The following is a 26,677-nucleotide window of genomic DNA, read 5'->3' on the forward strand; positions in this document are numbered from 1 at the left end:
AGCAATGAGTCTGCTATAGAGCAAGACCATCTCCTGGCAACAGATTGAGTACTCACAGTAGTTTTAATTAGGGCACTGGCTTCTCTTGCCCCACACCCACGCACGCTCCTGTCATACTCAAGTGTGCACGTGACCCTGTCAGGTGTGAGATCTTTACACCGCAGGCAGCACTTCAAAGCCCACAGCCGCAGCATATTTCTCCACAAATCCAGTTTGTTTAGACCATACCCAGAGGGAGTCAGTCAGAAACTGCTGCTGTTATTCATTCATTCAGTCAATTGTAAAATCAGAATTCTTTCGACAGCAGCCATGCTTAAGACAAAGAAAACACCTCAGGTAGACAATATTGAAATCAATGGAAACCTACGCAAAAAATGCGTACAGGATTTATTTTTTGTTTAGATTGATCCATCACAAACGGTTGACAAAAGTGCCTTACCTTACCTTGCCTATAGCACCCCTGGGCTAGTAAACAAACCTTGTATCCAACCGAAACGCATGCATGCACCAAAATTCAAGCGTGCAGTGAATTGGGTATTTTTATGATAGTCATATAATCATTCTATGAGTGTCGCCAGATGTTTTCATTGATAATTATACATGAAATTAGATAATATATGTAAGAAATAAAGCACAAATAATATGGTGATCTCTCAATACCCATGTGGCATGGGGTGCATAAATGCACTCCTATATACTTCAACAAAGTTAACAACTGTTTATCCACCCTGAAACGTAGGCACACAATGAGAAGCAAGCTTGAGATAAGTGTAGAATGCTCTGGGGAAATATACCACTGCTATAGACTGCACTTTAAAATGTTTAATGTTTAAATTGAAGTTAAACTAACACAGGACATTTTATTGCGTGTAATGTCATCTTTTTCCTTTAGGCAAGCTCTATATATCATCTACATTATGATTATATATGACTGAATCTACTGTATATTTACATTTATATGATGATATAAATGAGAGCAATAAATCTGTTAACAGAGAATATTAAAAATATAAACTCTTCAAATCATAAGGCTTATAAATCCAGTCTCATAATAAATAACAATCTTTGCTTCAGAAATATGTCCCTTACAGAAAGCAAAGGAAGAAATTGAAATATGGCACCACACACTTGCATGGCCTTGCATTTTACATACTGTGCAAACAAAAAAGGCTGCAATGATGTTTTGCTAATGAGTATTATCAGGATGTTAGCAGAGCTGTGTTCATCTGGGGACTGCAGCAGGGTGCTGATCAGTGGTAAATGCTCCCTGTCTGCGGCTAATATCCTCTTTCCCCCTTCGCCGTGCTCAGAGGTCACAGCTGGACTGACCTCTGCACGGCTTCCTCATGTGTCTGTCTGTCCCTGTCTGCGGGGCCAGGGAAAATATCATATTACCAAAGATTAACTCCTCATGTACTTTCGTAATGACAATTGCACTGCACTCGAGTTAGCGAAAGTCAAATCGATTCTCCGCACCATTAATTCTACAAGGGAACACATATTCAATTTACTTTTGATACTTATTCAGATCCTTTACAGGCAGAAAGACTGAAATTAAATGTATTGTCCATACATATGAATCTGGCCCATTTCTGACAATATTAACTATTTAACAACACAAAAAGCACATGGGAGACAACATTTAATCTTTGGAATCTGGTGATTGCTTTTATTTGAATTGTGTTTAATTTGAAAATACCAACTATAAGATTGATGCAAGGCAAAATATACAACAACATACATGTCAACTATTTAATTTTTCTATGTTCTATGTTTTTTTGTTCTTTGTGGAACTGAGAAAATTTACCATAGTTTTAAAAGATTTTAATTTTTTTTAAAAATTAGTAATTAAAAAATCTTGATTCAAGAGTGTGCATAAAGTGAGAAAAATGTTTCAACTCCCTTGAAAAAAAAAAAAAACAGTTACTCATTGTATCAACATGTGAAAGTAAAGAGCATTTATTTTAAACTATAAAGGAGATTTTTGGTTTATAAATCATTTTTAAGCCATTATGTTTAATAAAGGGGAATCAAACGTTTAAAGAGATGTGATACTTTTCACATGACGACCACGTTTTAAACTGCATTTTAAACAGCATTTAGCCTCTCAGTAATAGTTAAATATGGCTCTGAAATTGAAAAGGGGTTTTAACACTGATGTGCAGCTGCAGAATTCAGATAGTGGATCATTAGCCCACAGAAGGATCATAAGGCTTCCAGTGCAGAAATAATTAGGTTTTAATATTCCTCCCTTTCTATGCAGATTGAAATGGATCGGGAGTGTATATTTGGTACAGCATCCATTTCATACTACCAGCATGGCTTAGACCCAGTCCTTTGCAGCAGCAATGGTCTGATATAGAACCCTCGGTGCTTAAAATGAAACCCTTGAAAGTCTGGTAGAGCACCAGACAGGAACATCAGGCATATCAGTTCAGAGGGCTCTGCTCTGAAGTTAGTTGGGTAAGATATTTCACCTGTGCCACATGATCAGGGAGACAGTATCTCTGATGTAAGCTAAGCACAGCTGATAAGCGATATGATTATCATGTGAGAAATCTCCAGGGAATGCTAATATATCTTGACATCAGCAATCAGTGAAAAACTCTGGCCTGGTTGCAGGGCAATAGAACATGAGTAATAATTATACATTTGTAGTGGTGAAATTACAGTTGTCAGAAATATGTACTTCCATACAAGAATGTGGAAATACATCTACTGTATGTCACCCACTGCTTGAATTCTGTATTTTCTTACAGTTGCAGAAAACATACCCCTTTTCATGTTTAAATTCCAGCTCAACTGATTATACAGTGAACATTTTCAATCAGTTTCAACATTGCATAACTTGAATCAATAACTGACTTCTGCTTCTAATCAACTACCTTTTCTTTCAGGTGTACAATTCAGTAAAAACTAAAATCAAATAACTGAGCTAATACAACTAATACACCATTTTTATTTTTATTTACTTATCCTTTACTACAAAATCCATATTATTTGACCATTATTATATATATTTGACCATTTACTCCACAAATTTAATTTCTCTATGACTATTACTGCTCTGATTAGTTCAGTTTCCTTAACAGGATCTGGAAGCCAACATATTTAAATGAAATAGAAAAACACTGATGTAAGCACACATCACCACTGCACCTGCCCAATGTATACTGAGCCGAAAAAATCACAGGGATCAACACTCCACTGAATAAACACTACATATACTGCAAGTTAGCAGTATGTTCAGAAAACAATTACACCATTTCATGAGGACTGCAAAGCCTATGCTTCACCCTTTCTACTCAGTGTAAACTTTCATAGAAAAACTTCCCTTGGAGAGTCTGGCCAGGCCCAAGCAGATAAGACATTTTTTTTAATACACAGTTAAATATGTGCAATATCTCCCACAGCCCACCATGCTCTTCACGTTCCTCCTCCCCCATCAGTTTTTGGACGAGCGCCAAGTGCTTCTGAAATGGCCCACTCGAGGCACGTCTAAAGTGGCCCGAGGTTTAAAAACTATGTGGAATTAAATTCTGAACGCAGTCAGCAGCGCGGCGCGGTGCGGCAAGCGATAAACACACGGGCTAGCGCGAGCGCTCGGGCAGACGATAGCGCGCTAGCGACGGCGCTACTGTATCAGCTGCCGGTGGGCTATATTCCTGTAGACTGCTGATAAGCCAACTCATGCCTTGCCTTATTTAGTCAGAGAGCGCGCCGGTGCGCTTCGGGAGCCTGGCTGCACCCGTAAGCACTGCTCCCGGCCCTCCGGCGACTCGCTCCTTCCCTCCCAGGGGTCCGATCTGACTGCTGGGACAGGGATATTCTCAAACCTTTTAGGATATTCTCTACTCTCTCTCTCTCTCCTTTGGTCTCTCTCTTGCTCTCTCTCTCCATTTCTCTTCTTGTATTCAGTCACATTAACCACTTTAAAGAAAAGACACTATCAGCTATTTTCCTGTTATTGCTGACATTTCTCTGGAGACAAGCCCTCTCTTAATTATTTGGGCCCTGATTGAAACCCTTCTTGGGTGGGTTTCATAAAAAAAATAAAAAAAACACACATTGAGAGGGTATATCTGAAGCATGAGATAATCATTGGTTTCTATAAAAAGCACAGTGCAGAAAACAGACAGGGGGGAAATAACGAGCAGAATCACAAAGCAAACTAATGTTGGCTAACACCAGTGAACACAGCTGCGGTATTTTTAACCAGCTCCGCGTACCTTTATTACCACTCATTCAGCAGAGAGCAGTAATGCGGTTACCGTCTGTGTTATTAATGACAGTACAGACAGTTTCTTTTCTAATGTCAGAGGTGGGGAGAATGTGTACTCTTTAACGGCTTAGATATTTTAATCCTCAGCAATCCTTTAATCCCTGGCTCCGTTTAAGCACTGAGTCGACGTCTTATCAAGCACAGAGCATATGATATAGTGAAACAAATTCCCTTAGCGTCGCTGATTCTTTTCATGCAACGATTTTGCTTCAGTGCCTAAAATGAATAACTTCATGTTTACCCACTGAGCTGAACTGTCAGGTAGACCATTATGTTTCAAATCAGCCTGGCCCCACCCCCACTGTATCCTGACATGACCCGGTGATACAGGTTACAGCTCTATCTCTGATATGAGATACCGTTAAAAGTTTTGAAGTTATTGCTTCTAGTTTTCATTCAAAGTTCACAATTGTACAAACCACTTCCCTGTTGTATCAAAATATAATAAGTGGACATTAGTGATATTTCTAAAATAGACTGTTTTTTAGAAATGTTTATACCTGAGTGTGGTAAGTACAGTACAACATGAGTGTGAGGGCAAACAATGCTATACTACCCTCATTCTTATAATGCATTTATTTGTTTGTTTTATTTCCAGTATGACTTACATATTTTTATATTTCCCATAAATACACCTGGCCATTTTCTGAGGTTGTATAGGCTAGGTATCTTACTTAATGTTGGACAAAGACAAGTGTTCATTACTTTTTCAGAAAAATAGTGTCATGGGGTCAGATGAATTAACTAATTAATTAAGTTGAATTAATGATTTAATTAAGTTAAGAACATATCCTGACATCCAACATCTCATCCAAAATAATGGGCATTCATTTGGACTTGGTCACCCTTTTCTGCTATAACAAGCTCCACTCTTCTGCGAAGGCTTTATAGATGTTGGAGCATTGCTGCAGGGATTCGCTTCCATTCAGCCAGAAGTGCACTAGTGAGGGCGGGCACTGATTGAGCGATTAGGCCTGGCTGGCAGTTGGCTTTCCAATTGATCCCAGAGGTGTTTGATGTGGTTGAGGTCAGGGCTCTGTACAGGCCAGTCAAGTTCTTCCACGATGTTCTCGACAAAACCACTTCTATACGGACCTCGCTGCATTCCCGAGGACACTGTCATGCCGGAACAGGACAGCGGCTTCCCCAAACTGTCGGGGGAGCACAGAACAGTCTAGAATGTGAGTGTATGCTGTAGCATTAAGATTTGCCTTCACTGGAACTAAGGGGCCTAGCCCAAACCATGAACAACAGACCAAGGGGTGTCCAGATATATTTGGCCATATAGTGTATCAGCAGCATCCGCAGTCCTCACACCACCTCGCTCTCAAACACACACTCCACTGGCCACCCTCCCGTTGACATTTTCAGAAATGACGCAAGTCACCTTCATCACCGTGAGGCTGTTTGAAATGGTTGGTGCTCAACATTCTTCGTGGGACGGCTCACTGGCACGACTCCCTGACAAAAGAGAATCGCTGTGCTCATCGCCGTTCTCTGTCCATTCTCTTTCTGTCAATCATTTGTGGCTCGAGGACTCTTGTTCAAACTGTTTGCTGTCAATTTTAATTTTCCGCCTACATCATTTATTTCCTTTCCTGTTCCCCACGTTTAATGCATATTTATGTGTTTCATGCATTTTTTCATCCCCTCTCTGGCTTAGTGAAACTGTAGCAGGTAGTGATAATACCCTCTATTTACCATGTTCTTTATTAAACCTGGATAAACCTGCAAATTGTACAAAAAGAGGAGGAAAAAAAATTATGGTGTCATTTTTATGTTGTGTCCTGGCAAACTTAATGACATGGTGGCACAAGATTCCAGTCATGCCACATGCAAACCACATGGCGTTATACAATAGCAGATGAGAGAATGATATCTGTCAATTCAATATAGGAATCTAAGACCAGAATAGTATGTCAAATTCCTTATTTGCAAAGTGTTGCTACACCAATGTTCAAATGAATTACAGACCAACAAAAAAATTTCCTTTAATAGCGTTTAAACCTGTCCAGTGATAAAGGCACAATGCTATGAAAACAACAGTTCTTTAACAGTAATTAATATTGGACATAATGCAGCAGCCTTCATCTCATATCAGGTGTACCCTGTTACTATTATTGGGCTAATCATAATGTCCGTATAAAGGATTACTTTCTGAAATTTGATTCATTTAAAATATTTGAATGTCTTAGTACACAATGGGTCTGATTCATGAAACATACATACGGTCACATTTGATCGTAAACTGTGCGTAAGAACATTTCCAGAAGCAGTTCGACATTCATCTTTTTTTTCTTATCTGTATTTGTTCATGGCTGTTTCCTTATGCTAATCACATGAAGAAGATTGGACATTTAACAACAGTCAGCATTCATCATCTCATACACCTGGAATATGCACAATGAAGGTCTGCACATGTGTCATGAATCCTATATTGGTTTTTTGTAGGAACATTTTTAGGAACACATTAGGGGAAAAAAATGATAAGAAAAGTATTGTAAATGAGGCCCAATATCTTTCAAATGGTTGCAGCCTTTATTTCTCAACTTTATTTTAATGAGGTCAGAAAATCCTCATGGTGGAGTATATGCAATGCGTTTATGCTGACCTGTCATTTTTATGTTATAAATGTTCTAAAGGGAGTCCTCAGGCTGCTTCAGGCACAGGAGACGATAATCCCTTTCATTGTCTCTCTAATGCTCCAAAAACCACACAAAATCAGCTAAGTATTTGTGTGTGTGTGTGCGCGTGTGCGTGCATGTGCGTGTGAGTGCATGTTTGTGAGTGTCTATGTGTGTTTGTGTGAGAGAGAGAGGAAGAGAGACAGAGAGGGAGAGAAAAACCGAGAAACAGAGTAAGAGCGAGAGGTGTGTGTGAGTGCGCGAGTGTGCATGTGTGTGTTTGTGCATGTGTGTGCGTTCAGGATTTAAAAAGGTATGTACTAAAGGTTTACAAGTGACAACTACACCTTAGATTTGGCTGTAATATTAATAAAGCTGTTTTTTTTAGCAATCTTTGCTTAGGCTTACTAATTTGCTGCTACCTAGGCTACAACATACAAATTTCAGTGATACTGACAACTGCACTTTGAGATAAACTTTTGTGAGTAACATAATTAAGCAGAGCCCAGATGAAACGTGACCAAAATCTGTACTGCGTAGTTACATTATGCAAGTGTTAATTTTTCATAACTTGCTGCCATTGGAATCTGAGTATGTAAATTCTGTTATTTTTCAAATTTATAGACACTGAATTTAGAATGTGGTCTGGGCACTGGAGAAGCTAGCCTGCGATTGTCAAGTCTTTCGTAGGGCAGCGCAAACTGCCAGAGTTGTGGAATTGTATGTGGCCATAATATTTATGGGCTCCTGAGGCAGGTTAATTGTTTGAGCTCAATGAATTACAACCGTGACCAAACTGTAAGCAGCTTAGAGGGATAATTTATATTTGAATTTATATTGTATAGAATAAAGATACATTTACACTGTATCACTGTGTCCTCTTGTTGCTTGTACACCATGTTCAATACCCTGTGCAACACAAGTGTGCCTTCAGTTTAAAAGGTCACACCCAGCCGACTTACTAAAGGCAGAATGTCGTGTAAGAACAGCGCTTGGCAGGAGAGCATTTGCCGTCATGGAGTGCACAGGATACGTGACCTCTTGAATGCTCCCTGGACACCTGAGATGAGTGCAACTTACGGTAGTGAAATGCTTCACAGGTTCATTTCATGGCTCATGAATAAACGGGAACAAACAGCAGGAAAGCAATGTTTCTATAAGGGTGTCGACTGTTACGAGGGTTAAACTGGTCAGCGCTAGGCTAACAAATCAAACGTGATTAATTTATTTAAGGTTGTTTTTAAAACGGATGTTTAAACTTAATGGTGAATGAACAGGATTTGAACTTTTAAAAACAAAGCAAACCATAGACAAGATCAAAGCAAAGAGAGCATGCACCATTAGGGTGAGTAAGAAATGACAAGCGAATCAGCAGATGGCAAAGTCCCACAGGACCTGTTCAGTCCCAGCCATGACCATTAAGTAAACACTTCTCTGAATTATAGAATAGTCAAAAAGTAAAAAATCATTCAATAAAAATATCCTATCCTCAAAGACAGTGGGCATGGGCTTACCAATGACTAAAACACAGAAACAAGGGCTTTATGTAGCCTTACACTTTGACTTTATCACATGAGAGACCAAAGTTGACTGGCTGAAAGCCCACACATGATCATGCAAATGAAAGGTAATGCACAATTGCCATCGCCATACAAGCACTTCAAGAAAGGGTTTCTTACAATTTGTTTCAGGATATTGAGTTAGGACAGATAACCAAGAGGTGGTAGGTCAGAAAACACACAATGCAACAAAACTTAAATAAGTGCTCAGAGAAATCTACAAAAATCTATAGTCTACATCAATATTCCTGCAGTGTGAAGTTATATGGTATGCTTTATGTCCCCTTGCCTGAGAAATGGTCCATCGTACAGTCAGGTACCAAATTATGACAACAGTTCCAATGATGATATTGACTGTTTTACTTGAGCTTTCTGAGTCAGTTAGAAAATTTACAGTACTGATTCCATGTGGGAAAATTTTGCATATTAACAAAAAAATAAAATAAAAAACTCAACCAAACGAAGGCCTTTCTTAATGAAAATAACCAAAAAAAAACGGATTCAGTTGGATTCAAATACACCTTTGTTAGTACATCAGTATATGCAGACATATACTAGAAAACCTTTAAATATAATTCACTTCAGTTTGTCAAGAAGAGGCAATTCAGGGCTGATTACATACTGATTTACATATTTCACACCATCTGCCCTTCATTTGCATAACAATGGCCACAATTTTATTCTGGATCAGAGATTAGCATTCTGTATATGTGAAAGCAGCTTACACAGCCTCTATTCTAACCGAGCACGAATGACACATGTAAGGGTGTTACACAATAAATCATTGAGAACCAACTCATATTTTAATACAATCCTGCACACCTCCGTCTAGCTTCTTCTTTTTAGGAGACACCAAACATAAACGTAAGCCTTCCGAACTGTAGACAAGCGGTTTGTCCATGGGGACATTTTCATCCTGCGGAAACTGAGTGTAGCAATGTGCCTCAGACTCTCCTAGTTTTATGGGATTTCAAACTAGGAGAGACCATAAATAAAACCATAGAAATTTCAGGTGGAATGTCAGGGAAACCCAAAAGGCCAGACACACACAAGCAGAACCATTACAGACACAATCCTATGAGATGACATGGGAGCATGAACAATCCTGGAACTGTCCAGCAAGCCCTGCTCAAAAACTGTAACTCTGGTTGAGAGATGATGAACATCATCAGCAGTTTTGCCACACAGACACGATGCAGCTTAATCAGAGGGTGCAGATAATGCTAAAACACAGTGGCCAAAGCTTTGGCCCCAATGACTGTGGCAGAGCTGAACACATGCACATGGGTCACAGTGCCTACCTTGAAACTGCTATTTCCACCTTCATTTTGGCAATAGCGGCCGCCCTCTGGGCTCCCTCCACGGCGCGGTCCACTTTCTCTTTTGTTTTGGGGTTCTTAAGGGGGATAAGCTGCTTCCGTATTCCGCGGACCAGGACGTTGTTTTTGTACTTCCCCTCTTCCTTGGTGCCGTCGGGAAACATGGTGCACCCGTAGCCGTGCCTCTTGTTGTTGGTCCACTCGCCCTCGTACTTCATGCCGTTGGAGCGCTCGCTGACGCCGAAGCCGTTGCGCTTGTCGTTCTTCCACTCGCCCATGTAGGACTCGGTGGTGGTGGCGTCCACGTGGTCTTCCGTGGGCACGTACTCCTCCGGGAGCTCGCCGTCGCCGTAGCTGATGGTGGAGTTGGCGTCGCTGGAGCTGATGCGGCTCATGGCGGCGTCGCTCTGCGCGGAGCTGCGCTTGCTCGATATGGACGTTTTGGACTCGGACTTCTTCAGCTGCTTCAGGCTGCCGAACAGGGCCCCCCGCCTGAACAGGCCCTTTTTCTTTCCCGGCACGACCTCGCTCTCGCTGTGAAAGTTCAGGACGAATCCCCCCCTGCTCCCGATGGGGGTGTCCGCCGCCATGTCGTGCAGGGCGGTGCCGTTGCTCTGCTCGCTGCGAAGCGAGGCGAGGGATGTTCGAAGTGGCGAGCGAATAATTGTAGCCATCCCGTAAGGCACACTCTGGCGCACACCGTATCCATGTCGCATTCCTCCCATCCACTGTCCCTGGTACGTACCTTTTAGAATAATAAAATGGCTGGTTAATTTTCAAAACAAGACTCAATTTTCTGCAAGAGTTACTGAACAAAAACAGATGATATACATGCAACTATGACAAAATTTTGGGTGCACCCATGCACATTCACCAAGTGAAGCAAGCCCTTTGTCCTTACATCTTTGATTAAGAATGCATTCATTGCCAGACAAAACACTTTGTATAAAGACACTGTAATTTATATGTAACTGAGGCATTACTACTATGTATGAACTTGTGGTGGCAGATTGATAAATTATGCTGTATTAATTATATTCAAGTTTCAGATTTATTGGTAACCTTAATGTCAACTCTACCCCTTCCTCAAGCTACCAACAAAACCCTAACCTTTAATGTAATTACTAAAGCTGTGTAACAATATGCCACAACACAGTCTATCTAATGTCTTCATAAGACTTTGTATTAAGATTCATATTAACATGTGTAATATTTCTAACAAAATCACAAGATTCTGTAGCATGCTTTCTACATATTTTGTTTAATTGTACTTCACTGCACTACAGTTGGTTTTATAATCATTAATGAGGTCTTCCTTGTTTTCAAGATTCACAATACAGTGACAGGAAACCATTCAATGTCTGATCCCATCAGAGATGTTGACCTGCAGTGGTAGGCTGTGAAATCACACCTCCAAAGCTCTGCTCCACCCCTCCTTAAGAACTGCATGTGTGTCTCTTAATATTCCAGGTCAGAAACCATGTTAACTCTGACACTGTGAGGTTAACAGTAATGCTGGATCTATTTACTGTGGTGCAAAAATAAACCGCAAATAAAGAGCCATTGACCCATTGTGGCATCTGCTCATGCTCATATCCTGTTTGTCTGAGTGTACTACTGTCACATGACAGAGCGAAGAAGAATCAGGAACTCTGGCCATGGCTACTTTCAAAGAGGGCCAATTAATGCCATGCAGTTTAAATTCCTGTTGTGTTTACAGTTTTCCTATGCAAAATTATATGCATGTAAAATAGGATAATTAAAAAAAAATAGGCTATACTTATTAAACGATCAGAGCCTTTACAGGAAGTTATATGAGTGAAAATGTGTATTGGATATTATTTAAAATTACACACATTGTAAACTGCAGCATATAATATCTGCTGAAAATGAAAAATTGACTACTACAGCTGGACATAAATATACTATGAGAGGTTAGATATGGACCATTTTGGCTTAAATGTCATATGATATTGGATACACATTATGGTACAAAAAAAATAACGTTCTTGTTTTCAATGATCACACGCGTGTTAAAACCATTCCCGTTGAATTTTGTGTCAAACAGAAATTTGCAAAGATTCAGTTATGCCATTTGTATTTCCAATTCCACATAATTACATTTAAGGGAGACTACATGAAGAAATCTTCAAAAGTGTAATCCACTCCTGAGAGTATTGCCATTGAGTGAATTTCACTACAGAATTTATCTGATAAAACAAATGGATTATTCTATCAGAGAATAAAATACAGGGGACATGCTTGCATGGACATACTACACTAAAACCTTTACCTAATGTTACATTTTAACTAATTACTTAAAAAATCATCAAATCATATATATAAACTACAATATAATATTATAAGGTATATTGTGGATATATGAGAATGCTTGCCACTCTGTAAGACCCATCTCTCCATTATCTATACCCGCTTATTCCTGGGCAGGGTCATGGGGGGTGCTGGAGCCTATCCCAGAGTGTACTGGGCAAGAGGCAGGAATACACCCTGGACAGGTTGCCAATCTATGGCAGGGCCTGTACAAGATGTGACTACTGTTTTTCATCAACTTTCAATAACATTAAAATTAGAACAATCACTTTCTCATATGAAAGGTAAGGTAGCACTATCACATTATCAAAAATAAAAGATGAACTGAACATCCTAGTTTTGAAGAACGGGGTAACAATCAATTCAAGATCACTTTCCCTCTGTCAAAAAAGAAAAAAAAAAGAAAAAAGAAACAAACCAACAAAAATGAATAAACAAAATAAAACTGTGACTTTGGGACTTCATAGGAGCAGCGACCAATTGCTCTCAAGACCTGCTCACAGGTTAGAACAAAATACAGAAATTGGATGTGTGCTGAGCTATAGAATCTCCTCTGGTCACATGGAGCACAGGATCAGCTGCAACGAGAAGTTCAATACAGATTAAAAGTGGCCTATCTGAGCACGCTTCTGTGGGAGAGATGATTAGATGCTAACTCCCAAAGAACAGAAGGCACGGATTTTAGCGTCTGTCAGATGTGCTCCAGTGTACTGTCTGCTAAATTGTAAAGTAGAGCGCACAGGGCTAAATGGGATCCCTGTATGAGACGGCTCATGGTTGCCAGTAAGAAAGAGATATAAACCCAACAGAATGTTTCCCTTGTCAGCCTAGCTGTAAAGACAGCATTGCTACATTCTCCCATAATACATAGTTTTCACCAGTGGCCCCATGTGTTGTCAATCACATGTCATACATCATATGTCAATCCTAAACAAGGAAGCAAACTAGAATGCTCAGGGAAAGACAAAATCACACATCCAACAAAAAGCATTTTGATATTGCATGCCTTATGATGAACCGATATACCATATAATTAATTATTTAAAAGATTTCCTGTAAACAAAAAGGTTATCGCATCATGCACTGCCATTGTAAAAGATCATCTGCCTTAATAGTAAGTATACGGTTAACAGTATAACAAATGCATTCACATTCAGCATTGCTATTACAACTACTATTGACATGCAGTGTCATTCATCTTTATTATCATTTCTATCTATCCAGGTGTATTTGTAATATTACATTTTATATTAATATGTATAAAATATAATGGAATAAAAACAGGTCAGCTTAAAAAATATGATAGTCATAGAGCAACCCATTTCAGAATCAGCAATGCCTGGCACATTTGCACAATCCAGTGATTTGAGACCGAAAATACCCTACAAGCTACTAATGGTGTTATATGCCCTCAATATTGGACCAGAGAGTGTAGACTTTGAAAATGATTTGAGTAATGAATTGATAATTATCATTAGATCCATATTTCTCAGTGCAAATCAATTAATTCCTTTTCCAGACAATAAACCATTGAGTAACTGAGAATGAAAATATAAGTGTTTTACTGGATGCTTTATAAATGCTTCGGACACCCAATCAAATGCTTTCCTGATATCCCCCTTGGGGTGAAAATGTGATAAAAATACTACTCCTTGTTGATGACGTTGATTATTTATTGAGCTATAACAGTAACAGTGTAGTTAGTGTAATGAGCGACAGTGGTCTAATGGTAATAGATAAAATTCTTCCCTTACAGCAATGAACTTTTTTTCCCCTATAAACGTCGGCTTGTCTACGCACTACCGTTAAGTTTAGAAAATTGTAGGTGATCGCAGCTATATTTGTAGAAAACAGAGCTGTATGAGAAACATATTTTACGCAACAGTTATTATCCACAGGTCCAATTAAGTCACATTAAGCACAGACCTCCACAGCAATTAAGTAATAGGCCTATCTTGCGCTCATAACCACCGCTATTTCTCTGCCTTTAAGGAAACGGGAATAGCCTACAGCTCGAGGGACGACACTCATTTTACACCAGTCTTACAAGCTTTACATCTTTGCTTCACACCTGCAAACTTTAAGTTGCAAAGAAGCGCATTAAATACTGTAGCCTAATACTTTATAAATGTTTAGCAAAATAAAAGCACAGAAGCCAGTACTTTGTACATGTCCATGCTAATCGAAAATGACTTGATTTTGAGTGATGCTGATGAAGCTATAATTAGTTGCTTGTGACCTCTATGGAAGCGATTTGCGCTGACCTGTCCAACCTCAAGCCACATATCAATAGTAAACAGTGCCTCTGCGCTCATTAAAACAGTTTTTGTGTGTCTTAGGTCACATACTGTAGCCTATCTAACTGCAATGTTATAACCTACTTTCACAATAAAGACCATGGTATGTTTTTAATTGAACAAAAGGCTATTGCACTCCGGATATTTTAACAACATAAAGTCAGGCGAAAGCTTGCAGAAAGTCTAGGCTTAGCCTAGTAGTACGGACCTATTCAAAGACCCAAGAGAGAGGGTCACATGCGCAAATATCGCAAATGAATGAGAACGTTTTATTTCATTTTTGCCCTACACCTGAAAACTGTAAGCCTCCCTCTATAAGTTTTCCAAGGTATACGGGCATTTGGAACACTACAGTGGAATGCATTACTTTACAGAAACGCTGCCCCCTTTGATAATTCAGCTTTCAGTTTATCCCCGAGTGCTCTTATCGCGCAACAGCAAATGTACCACCACCGACCTACGTTTAAAAACGGTTCACGTAACACCCATTCTGACATTCCGAGATAAGACAATAACCTGAATCATTCAAGTAATTACCTCCATCCCCGTAGGTTTCGACCCCATATCCGTCCTGAAGACCATTATTCCATGTACCATCGTATCTCGCAGGTGTATTGTGGCTTTGTCGTATCCCATATCGACCCTTAAACCCATGACTCCACTCTCCACGGTAGGTCCACTTTCCTTTGGTTTCCAAACCCAGCCCGTGCCTTTTTCCTTGTGACCAGTAGCCCTGATATGTATTCCCGCTGGGCCAGGTGTACACACCCACTACCTCAAAGCCGTGTGACCAGGACCCGGAGTATTCCCCTTGGCCCTTGGGTCCAGTGCAAATGCCATGTCCGTGGGCTTTCCCCTCCTCCCAGCCGCCGCAATAAGTGCCTCCATCGTCGAAGTCGAACCGTCCGCCCGTCATTCAGAAGAGGGTAGAAATAAAGCAAATCGCAGCAGAGTCTCTCGCTGTTATATTTTCCCACGGGGTCCAGAGGCAACGATGTGAAGTAGAAGGAGGATAAACCTGGAGAGTGGCTAGTCGGGATAAGAGTACGGTCCTTGAGGATTATTATGTTTTCGTATATGATTGAATGAGAATATGCATGTGTGTGTGTGTAATGTGTGTGTGTGTGTATGTGTATGCCTGTGCGTGTATGAATGAGTGGGTGCGTGTGTGCGTGTCTGTGTATGAATGGGAGTGGAGGATAATGAAGAGTTACCAGAGCCCCACGCTGCTACTGACGCCGCTTCTTGTTTGTTTTCTGACTCCCCCCTTCACTGCACAGGAGGGAGAGAGAAGCGTTGAGCATTCAACCAGGAAAGACACAGCCAATTTCTGACGTCAGAGTAATAGCACCTCCCAGGCGCTCTCCTCCGCTAATTATGGGTTGGAAGCTTCGGATTTGGGGACTGATGTTTTATGAATTATCCTGCTGTATTGTACCGCGCAATTTCTTCCAAGCACACATTTATTGAAAAGTTATTTTTCTCACAACTGTTTAACGAATGTCGGGATTTTTAAGAGAGATATTTGGATTCGTGATGCTTTTTAAAAAAATACCTCAACTGTTGTAAAGTACAAATATCAACGTTATTTTTTTATTAGCACATTCGATTATTCAATTATTTCTTCCTTTTGGTAAAATGTTTTTGTGTTTTGCTAATACATGTTCGACACAACAACCAAAGTAAAGCAAACACTCTCAATAGGCCCTACTGTAACAGCTACATTCAGATCCTGCACATATATTCTCCATTGTACATGTATTTATGGATAGTCTTATCCTTTCCATTTCGAATGATACTTGCATGCATGTATTTCCATAGGCTTGCCCCATTCCCACACCATGAAATCTAGCAGCCTTATTTAAATGCAAAATTTCATTTTATTTATTGAATATTTCTATGCACAACTGATTGAGGAGACCAGCTGATAGAATTGATCCAACCTTCCATCCATTGTGCAAATATTGCATGAACCTACAGCCACTAATGAGCAGTGAAATCCTGACTTCCCCAAAGCTGTGTAATCCTGGCTCCAGGGAGCAACCATTACCAGGTCCACACATCATCACACACCAGTGCCCCATTCAGGAGCTGTGTCAGCTCCTGGCTCCACCCATTATTGAACTACTTTCCAGACACTCAGTGTTGACAAACACACACACACACACACACACACACACTCTCACTCTCTCTCTCTCTCTCTCTCTCTCTCTCTCTCTATATATATATATATATATATATATATATATATATAGTATAAGATAAATAGACACATTTAATAAAAAGGCTCCTTACTGCCTTGCTTAAAAAAAAGGTTCATAGGATAGTAATAAAAAGTTATTCTGGCCAGTCATTTGAGTGGGCATGATTGCAGTGAACAGATGCAGCAGAGCATGTGGAATTGGAACACATGGACTGCATTGAAAGCAGGTGCACAGGGTGTAACCTGACTCAGAAGTTTGTGTCTGAGCAGGATATTGTGATCAGAGGAAATTTTATATTGTGTCTTGGTCTCAATAAAACTACAGCACCGTGCTTATAGTGCAAATGGCTGATGATACCTTGAAAAGAGTGGAATACAAAAAGGGTAATGATATCAAAAATATGTAAAGGCTTTACTTGAAACACAATGTAGCCAATTAAAGAAAAAAGAAAACTTCAGGTGACAATAGCGCATAGCTACTCGAAGTATAATAGGCTACTGCATAATGGGGAAAAACGGAAGTATTTGTGATTTGTATTTCAATAGAGGAAAATATACACGAATATACACCCCAAATTGCAGTTTCGGGTCACCACTTAGTGCATCTATAGGTTTACCTGTCAACAGCACCGACTAAAATGACGTAGATCCGACTTGACTGAACTGAAGGACGTCCTTAAAAAAATGTAAGCTTTTCGATTTAGCCATGTAGGTAAGCCACCTTTAACATGGGCTTGACATTATTTTAAAACAGTATTATTTTCACAACTGATCTTTAGATTATGCAAGCATCTTATATAACTCCTTTCGTTTGTTCAGGGCCATTACCTTGATTTATTTTCTCGAAAACATCGTTAGGGTCTTTTAGGATAAGCTACAATGAAATCAAAGAAAGAAAGATGGAAAATGTTGTAAACTCCAGTATGGTCACAATCGTAAATTATGTTTTCCATTTATATTGTTTTAGCCTATATACGGATACAGATCAGTTGAAAATTACAAGTTAGTATCTATGTATGTTGCATGTTAAAAACCCAATAAGCAATGGTCCATAAACTTGAAACACAATAGCCTATATCGTTGTCGAATAATATATGTTATTGTTGAGAGTACTTTCCAAATGCAACCACAGCAGAAGGTGTAAGACTGACATCTACTGATTGTATTGCATAATGGTTTAAATGTTCTTGAAATTATAATGGATGTTTACAATGTTCCGTTCTAATTAAACACAGATAAACAGTAGCCTGCAAACATGTAAAAAATAGTGTTTTCGTATAGGAAGTAGTTTATTCAATTACCCCTATACTACCGCTATACATCGACCTGTTGTGCTGTAACTTAAAAAAAAAAATGCATGCTGTATGTTTACAAATTTTGCTCATAATGTCGAGCACATTCCAAATTGTATTGCTTCGAGTAACTGTAAAAAGCGGCTATATGTGCACGACAGCACGTGACTTGATATTTCGCTCCTCCCCTATGTAGCCTGTGTCATTGTAGCCTACTTATAAATAAAATGGCGTCTGATAGCACCAGCGAGTCCCAGGGTGAGACAGAAATGTCCACAAATAAGGAGGCTATTGTAGAAAAACAGGAAGAGAGTACATCATTGATCGAAAACACGAAAAGACAATCTAAACTAATACTTTACCATTGGACCCAGTCATTCAGTTCTCAGAAGGTGAGCGTCATGCAATTTCAGCACCTTGGGCATGGACAGAGCTCAAATAGCCCTACGTTCTAGCACATTCTATGAGTAGGCTCTGGCCGGTTAGCATAGGCTGCATTACATTGGATGCATGTGTGTGTCGTTGTAAATGCATATTTTATTGTAAACAATAACTCCGTTAGCGTTAGGCAATAGGCACATATGGGAAATGGTTACCAAATGTAATGCTAACAGTGCCCGCTGGCGCAAAGGTAAAACATCTAAAGTAGGCTACAACATGCGTAGCCTACTTCTGATTTTTATTTTTGTTATCGTACTTCCTGGAAATTCCGTTATTACTTGATGGGATTGTTAAAATGATGGCGGCGACGACGATGCCACCAACAACAGAAACAACAACACTATTTGCTCGTTTCGGACATAGTCAAATCTTTCAGAATACAAAAAGTTAAAAATGAGATGGCAGTAGAAATAAGTAACACAAATGAGCTATTATATGTTCCAACTGCTAGTATCATATTGTCAGTGGCTCAGAAAATAAATACACACTGCAAGTACAAACTAGACCATGAAGTCCCAGGTATGTGGGCCTTATACATTTACTCACATATTGCTGATAATCCGACACACACGGCTGAGTCAAAGTGGGGGGGCTAGACTGTCCAAATTCACTAGCTTGTGTTTAGCTAACCAAAAACATGTTGTAAAGAATCACAAATTGATAAAATAGAATATAGCCTTATATACAGTATAGTCTTATTCTGTTGTTCGTCCAATTCAGTTTTACAGTTAACAGTTCACAAACCACCTCTCCTTGCCCAGCACACAAGCACGCACACACACACACACACGTGTGGGATATTAAATACTAACACCATACCATACTAGTATTAATGATAAACACACTTTTAAATAAACACATTTTAAATGCACTTTAAAAAACTATTTTATAGCGGAACTATTGAATATTGTTTTTTTTTGTTTTAAGGTGAGGCTTGCCATTGCTGAAAAGGGTCTAAAATGTGAGGAATATGACGTGAGTCTCCCACTCAGTGAACACAATGAGCCTTGGTTCATGCGTCTAAACCCTGCTGGGGAGGTCCCAGTTCTGGTCCATGATGACAACGTTATCTGTGATCCAACCCAAATCATGGATTATCTGGAGCAGAACTTCAGAGATGGTGAGTTTTTACCTCTCAGTAACACAGTTTAAATTCTATGTTTTTTTTTTTTACACAAACTTCAATTAAATCTTGGTTTCTGTTTCTTGCATATCCCTCTTTTCGAAAAGGATTTGGTGTCTTTTATCCATGCATTTACTGCATCAGTACCACACCACAATATTTTGTTTTTCTTTGCTTATTCTGTTAATTGTGCTTCCTTTTTATTTACCTCTATCATTTCTTTTTTCTATTTTTGGTGTTTTATGTCTGTCAGCATGGCACCTTATTATGTTCTACCTGCCTGTTGCAGAACTATGGATAAGATATGCATGTAAGTACAGGTGTGCATGTTAATGCTTTACATTCCTTGTAAATGTTGATCATACTACAAAGTAGATTTATGAATATTTATGGCTACAGAAGATCTGTTCACAGTATTATATGGTTTCACAATTGCGTAAGTGAGTACAGAATAAAAATAATAAGTTGTCCTACTGTTTTTGAGTACTGTTTTCATGCAGTTTATTTGCTAGAACATACTGTATGCTCTATGCTATACTGTGTTAAGTCTCGGTTATGTATTTATTACCTTATTCTCAGTTTGATTCTTAGTTAAGAAAAAAATATATGCAGGCGGTACTATGTGACAAAGTTACACTGTCTCAGATTCAGTGTATTGCAGTACATTGCTGAATTCCCTATTTTCAAATGTTCGTCCTTTATTTTCCATTAGAGGGAACACCAAAGCTGATCCCTGAGGAGGGGAGTATGTACTATCCCAGGGTGCAACACTACCGGGAGCTGCTGGACTCTTTGCAGATGGATGCCTATACCCATGGTTGCATTTTACACCCAGAGATCACAGTGGACTCTCATATACCGGCATATGCCACAACAAGAATTCGCGGTAAGGAATTTTCCCTGTGAATGCACCTTTGTAACGGCGCACAACTAAGTAAAATAAAGTCATTTTTGAGCTTCCTTATGGCAGATCAATGTAAGCCATATGATTTTGTTTTATTTATTATGATGATATTCTAGTATTATTGTTTCATTTAATTCCATGAGTTTAATGAACCTGTCACACTTTAGTATCATTCCCTTGTATCCTCTTAATATAGTCACACATACATTAATTAAATGGGCTAAAATAATAGCATGTGTGGCCAGCTTTAAGTTTCCCTAACTTATTTGAGAACCATATCCCATTACTTGGTACATCTTTCAAGAAATATTTGCACTCCACTCCATGAAATAGCTTTAAGTTTCACTGCATCAACAATGGAACATGTTTTTTGTGTTTCAGACTGAGAACAGACTACAAGTGTCCTAACTGGTTATGTAAGGTTATTAACATGCTAATTAAAAACACATACGCAGACACTACTGAAAGCCCTACACTGAAATTGAGTTTACCTGTGTGGAGCCTGCTCTTTATTATGGATATATTAAATAATTGGTACCCTTTATTGCAACTGATGTTATTTTTTGGTTTTGTGTTTGACTTTGTGTAGCACAAATAGGAAACACGGAGTCAGAGCTGAAAAAGCTCGCTGAGCAGAACCCAGAGCTACAGGAGGCGTATATCGCCAAACAGAGACGCCTGAAAGTAAGTGGTGGCAGTGTTCCTGTCGAACTCATTGTACATGTTCACATGCTGAGATGTATTTGAATTATTCATGGTGTGACTGGCCATGGAAAACCATTTTTTTGCTGCAGGATTACAGATGGCTCTTGCCAGTGACTGCTTTATATTTATTAAAATATATAAATATAATATCCTTGAAGAGTCTGTGTAAAAAAGCAACAACTCTGAGCTGTGTTGACCAAACCAGAGCAGAACTGTTTTTTCCATGCATGGGTCATTCTACATAATATTGCAGCAATTTCAGCAAAGGACAGACCAGGCAGATCATCTCTTTGTGCCACTCATTTATTAACACGCAAAGTAAGTACAGCTTTGTCACAAGCACGGGATTAAGAGACCTAGGGTTGCTAGTGGCAGTCACGCTCTTCTTATACACAACATGCGGCGCTTGCGCAAATCAACTATAAAATGAATAGTGGAACATAACTGGCTAACTGAACAGACCAATAAGCTACCTAGACTGAAACCAGGAAGTAAACATTGTACCATTGCAATGGGACAAACTGTGGCAGCTATCCAACTAGCCAGCCATGGCTACAATATGATGCTACACTTCTTTGGAAAAGGGCATGAAATGGACTTATTTTGTGTTCAACCTGACTGCTGATGTTGTTGTTTGTTAACCTTGAAGAATGCATTTATACAAGCTTTTAAAAAAAATCTTGATTGCATGGTCCCTGTAAATATGAAATAATATATATCAGTTCTGGAAATGTATGGATTTGGTGGGTGATAAAACATTGTGCCTTTACATTTTCTAGTCCAAGTTGCAGGACCATGACAATATGAAATACCTGAAGAAAATTCTGGATGAACTGGAGAATGTAATGGACCAGGTGGAGACAGAACTTCAGAGGAGAAATGAAGAAACACCAGGTAGGAGATGAGAATTGTAATTGTTATTTAAAAGCATGTTTTAAACAATACATTACTTCCACATGGATAAATAAAATTTTGACACTTCTTTGAAAAGATGTATTTTAAACATCGCAGAAAATATATGATGTACATATTATATTATATTTGGTTCTTTACAAATCTCTCCAAGTGATCCCAGTGCTTTTTATTGAATTGAAGTTCAATAAGCCAAAAATTACACAATATTTTGCTACAGGAAGCTGCATAAAAGAAAACTCATGACAGGAAGTAGGGAGCTCTTTTGTTTATGTAGATTTATCTTCCCTTGAGAAGTTCCAAAGTGTTGCCTTAAAGTTGACCCTAATAAACCCACCCCTGTTGTGCATGCACGGGCTGATTGTATGTCTGTGGGGTGGGGTGGGGCGGGACAGAGGAGGGCAGCCAGGCCTGGCTTTGCGGGGAGTTCTTCAGCGTGGCCGACGTCTCCCTCGCCGTCACGCTGCACCGCCTGAAGTTCCTGGGCCTCTCGCGGAGGTACTGGGGCAACGGGAACCGGGCCAACGTCGAGGCGTACTACGAGCGCGTCCTGGAGCGGCCCGCCTTCCGCAAGGTGCTGGGACACGTCAACAACATCCTGATCTCCGCCGTCTTGCCCACGGCATTCCGGGTGGCCAGGAAGAGGGCGCCCTCCTTTGTGGGCACCACTCTGCTCGTGGGATTGTTGGGAGGAGTGACCTACTTTGCCTTCTTGTACCTTAAAAAGAGGCTGGTGAGGTACAGCTGAGCCACTGGCAGTGTGTATGCTGTATCGTTGCAGTAGCTTATTGCTCAGTCAGTAGCCCTAAATTATAAAAAAAAACGTAGTAGAGTTTATGCACAGAGGCCACTTTTATTTATTTTTAATTAATAATACTTGATTATTACTATCGTAATAATACGATAGTAAAAAGTATGCCATTCCAAAATATAATGTAAATTATATGCAATTTTTTGTAATATTTTTTTTTGTTGCTCATCAATACAAGTTTTGGGTTCTCACCAGCACAGATAGCTTACATATGTTTTTCTGCTCTGTTCCATGTGAAATAAATGTTAATAAAAGTGTTTAAAATGACTTAATGTACTTTCTCGTGCTGTGTCCCCTGTAATGGATTGCACTCAGAAACCTCATTCTCAAACCAGGGGTGGCAGTGTAGTATAGGGGGTGGCAGTGTAGTATAATGGCTAAGGAGTTGGTCTTGTAACCTGAAGGTCGCAGGTTCGATTCCCCGGTAGAACACTGCCGTACTTGCAAGGTACTTAACCTACATTGCTCCTATATATATCCAGCTATATAACCGGATACAATGTAAGTCGCTCTGGATAAGAGCGTCTGCTAAGTGCCTGTAATGTAATGCAATGTGTGTCTTATAATAGTATAACTGGAGTTGAAATGAACAGCCTAAAGGCCATATCTGTAGCCATTAAAAAGACAGACATAGCTTAAACGGTTACAAAAGTGAAGGTTTTTGGTCATTGTGTTCAGGTTTAGATTTAGGGATCTGTGAGGTTGTATAAACCACATGTATTTTCCAGTGTGTATTGGCTGCTAAACCATCACTAGATGGCAATATAGAGCCACTGTAAAGCCGACTCTGAAGAACGGTCTCAAATACCATTGTAGAGCTAAAATTCATATAATAACTGTGTTTTGCATGGAATGAAATACATACTTAAATAAAGTGGCCCACAACAGGTCATGCAGCTGACAAAATAAACATATTGTAACTGCAACTGTTCAGATATTGCTCTGTTGATTGGTCTTGACATCTTGCTATTTGGTTGTTTATATTTTAACAGTTGGTTCTAAGTAATTGGAAGGAGCACTCCACATTGTCTAAAATCTGAAATGCGGGCTAACTTTCCTAGAAGTACTTCAAGAATAAAAATAACATTTGGATATTGTCTATACACGGAGTACATCTTAACAGTGTTGATTTGGGAGACCACAACGCTACTTTTCTTGTCATTAGATTGGCTCAGCTACTGCTATCTTCAAAATGCATTGCCAAATGGCCACACGTGGCTACAGCAGTGATTCACAACACTGGTGTCCAGAATAATATTCCTCTTTATTTATTCTGGCTGCCCAGAGTAAATTAGGAAATAATTATTTTACAAGAAATATAATAATGTAACTCTGTGATGAACGTGTTCTTTCTAAAATGTCAAAATGGCCCAGACAGTAAAGGTGTTGATTTTGAGCACGGGCTAGGCTCTATATCACTGGTTAAGGCCTCAGTCTAGCCTCTATCATTAGTCCGTGACACATGACCAGGAGTCCATGGTTATGGTCCATCGTTTTCAGTTGGTTGAGTGATTTAATTTAGTCAAAAACTATATTACATTTCATGCAGGAATACACCCTGGACAGGCCGCCAGTCTATCGCAAGGCACACACCATTCACTCACCATTCACTCACACACTTGTGCCTATGGGCTATTTAGAGTCTCCAAATAGCATACCTGCATGTTATTGGACTGTGGGAGGAAGCCGGACTACCCGGAGGAAACCCACGGGAACACGGGAAGAACATGCAAACTCCACACAGAAAGGCTCAGGCTGGATTTGAACCCAGAACTTACTTGCTGTGAGGCAACAGTGCTACCCACTGCACCACCATGCCGCCCTTATTATAATTATAATAATAATAATATTTTTTTTACATGAGGCGTCCAATGGCTTATGTACAAAAATGGCCATCATTCCTATGTCAGTGAAAGGAAATGTATCCCCTGTGAATATTAATCATGAGTCAGTACATCCAAAATGAATCCCTTCTATTATGCTTGTATGCAAAAGGTCATATAGGGAAGTGAACACATGTCCATGACTTTAGCAATGCAAAACACAGCACAACTAATGAATCCACCACAAAAGTAGCCAGGCACACAACTATTTTTCTACTTGCATCATCAGTCCTTGAATTCATCTGGATTCAGTAACACTGGCATAGAGAGGCTGGCATTCCATTGGTGTCTTACCAAACAGAAGCCTTCCATTTTTCAGTAATAATATATAGGGCAAACTTAGTAATGTAGGGGCAAGGAGAATGTGAAACAGATTTTCACTTTATTGTTTTTTTAATAACTTCCATTTTTCTTGTCGCCTATCCATGTTTGGCTTCAGTGTGGGGAACAATTCAATCTGTATGAGAAATTTATTTATCCCTCTTCGTGTAGCTGAGAGATTTATGTCTAAGACTACAGCATAGTTATCAAGAGAACACGTCTTGCAGTAGATCAAACTGAACATACGTAAGTGAATGACGTCAGGCTGGTTCACTGAGAAAATTTCCATTGCGTGTTTCTCAGATTGTTGTATTCAGACTTGCAGAAAAGGAAAGAAACCCTTTTTAAATGTGCTGGCTTGTGTGTATATGTTCTGAGAAAGAACACAGCCTTTCCAGAAAAAGACCGTCACTTGCTTTTAAAGTTGTTTTAGTATAATGTTTGCTGACTTGGCTGGTTCATTCTTGGCTGTTGACACTACTGTTAAAATGGCCCCCTGCAAGTTTGCACATCACAGCTTTATGATGAAATCCTTTGCCATCCGTCATCTTTACATGTGCTGCTCAAATGTTTAAACAAGCTCTGTTTCAACAGTGAAGACGAAGGGAAAGGAGATTCTAGTGTGTTTGCAGCAAAGCCTCTGTATTGTAAGTTCCTATTTAATTTGCTTGTGATGGCCAAAATAAACAGACCTTCCTATTTTATATCCATAATGAATATTTCATGTATTTGAGGGACCAAGGGCTTGTCTATGAATAAATAACCTGCTGTCCCCCCAGAAACGAAAAATAAGGGTGATTGACTTATTTTTGGGTGAAGAATGCCTTTTAAAGTGATATAGTGGAGACTGTATTATTATATGTGTACTTTATCAGTACAAAATCTGTTTATCTGAATTATATATTACAGTACAGTTTAAATTGTAAATAGTCATTGTAAGGTTAGGCAACTTGATCTGATCAAGAATGACAAAATGTAAAGAAGGTAAAAACCCCCAAGATTGTTTTGCTACCACACGTTACAAAATAAGGAACGGTTGTCACTAGAGGTTTTATCACTTTCAAACAGTGTATCAAGTGACCAGACTGACTGAAAATTTCACCGTAAAAAACTGAATGAATGCAGATAAACTGGGCCAGTACAGCTTAAGGGGATAAACTGCATGCCAGTTTTTCTTGTGTACATCAGATGTACATCTTGTGTACATCCAGTTGTGCCATTATTGGTAAGCCTGCAAGTGATACGATTTGCAAAGTGGCCAGGAGTCTTAGTGGCCGTGGAAGACATGATCTAAATTTCATTCATTTTAGCGAGGTCTTTCTGCCAATTAGAGGGGATTCCCTTACTTTTTTCTTAATATATGGTGGGACTGGACAGCACACAATAAAATGAGAACATATGGAAGCACTAAAACCACCTGTGTCCTTATAACTGTGTGAAATCTGGCCACTATATACCGATGTTGAATTTCAAATCTTTTGCGTAAGGTTCATTCCTATGCCTCCCAGAAGCTTGTTCTCTGCAATGGCTTTTGGAAGCTTATTATCAAAGTGAACATTGGTGCCTCCAAGACATCAGCCCTAACCATAGTGATTGCAAAGAAATGTTTTTGTTTTTGTTGTTGTTGTTGTTGTTGCCAGGTTTCACAGCATGCTTCCTCATCACAATAT

General features: G+C 39.4%; 2 protein-coding genes across 6 annotated transcripts in view; one reads left to right on the forward strand and one right to left on the reverse strand.

Annotated features, from left to right (window-relative positions):
• jph1a (junctophilin 1a) overlaps positions 1-15,706 on the reverse strand; it is a 37,787-nt gene extending 22,081 nt beyond the window's left edge. For 4 of the 5 annotated variants that reach the window (XM_035414865.1, XM_035414866.1, XM_035414864.1 and 1 more), the window contains exons 1-2: positions 14,950-15,705; positions 9,767-10,529 (exon numbers count right to left, since the gene is read on the reverse strand). In XM_035414865.1, the coding sequence (XP_035270756.1) occupies positions 9,767-10,529; positions 14,950-15,328 (1,142 nt within the window). In that variant the 5' untranslated portion in view covers positions 15,329-15,705. Of the gene's footprint in view, positions 1-9,766; positions 10,530-12,160; positions 12,694-14,949 lie in introns of those variants that run through there. The other variant, XM_035414868.1, reaches the window with a different exon arrangement.
• Positions 15,707-18,108: 2,402 nt separating this feature from the next.
• Positions 18,109-23,068, forward strand: gdap1 (ganglioside induced differentiation associated protein 1). The gene is made up of 6 exons (XM_035413052.1): positions 18,109-18,299; positions 19,276-19,468; positions 20,184-20,357; positions 20,965-21,059; positions 21,860-21,974; positions 22,388-23,068. Exons 1-6 carry the CDS (start codon positions 18,135-18,137, stop codon positions 22,738-22,740), a joined length of 1,095 nt encoding a protein of 364 aa, XP_035268943.1. The 5' UTR covers positions 18,109-18,134; the 3' UTR covers positions 22,741-23,068.
• The last annotated feature ends 3,609 nt before the right edge of the window (positions 23,069-26,677 follow it).

The sequence above is a fragment of the Anguilla anguilla genome, chromosome 4 (assembly GCF_013347855.1).
Source record: "Anguilla anguilla isolate fAngAng1 chromosome 4, fAngAng1.pri, whole genome shotgun sequence".
Classification (NCBI taxonomy): domain Eukaryota; kingdom Metazoa; phylum Chordata; class Actinopteri; order Anguilliformes; family Anguillidae; genus Anguilla; species Anguilla anguilla.

Bases quoted from the DNA above. Each gene is read 5' to 3' on its own strand.
- gdap1 (XM_035413052.1), top strand. From the start codon at position 18,135: ATGGCGTCTGATAGCACCAGCGAGTCCCAGGGTGAGACAGAAATGTCC. The intron at 21,060-21,859 runs GTAAGTGGTGGC...TACATTTTCTAG, and splicing joins CCAAACAGAGACGCCTGAAA to TCCAAGTTGCAGGACCATGA. The intron at 21,975-22,387 runs GTAGGAGATGAG...GGGGCGGGACAG, and splicing joins GAGAAATGAAGAAACACCAG to AGGAGGGCAGCCAGGCCTGG.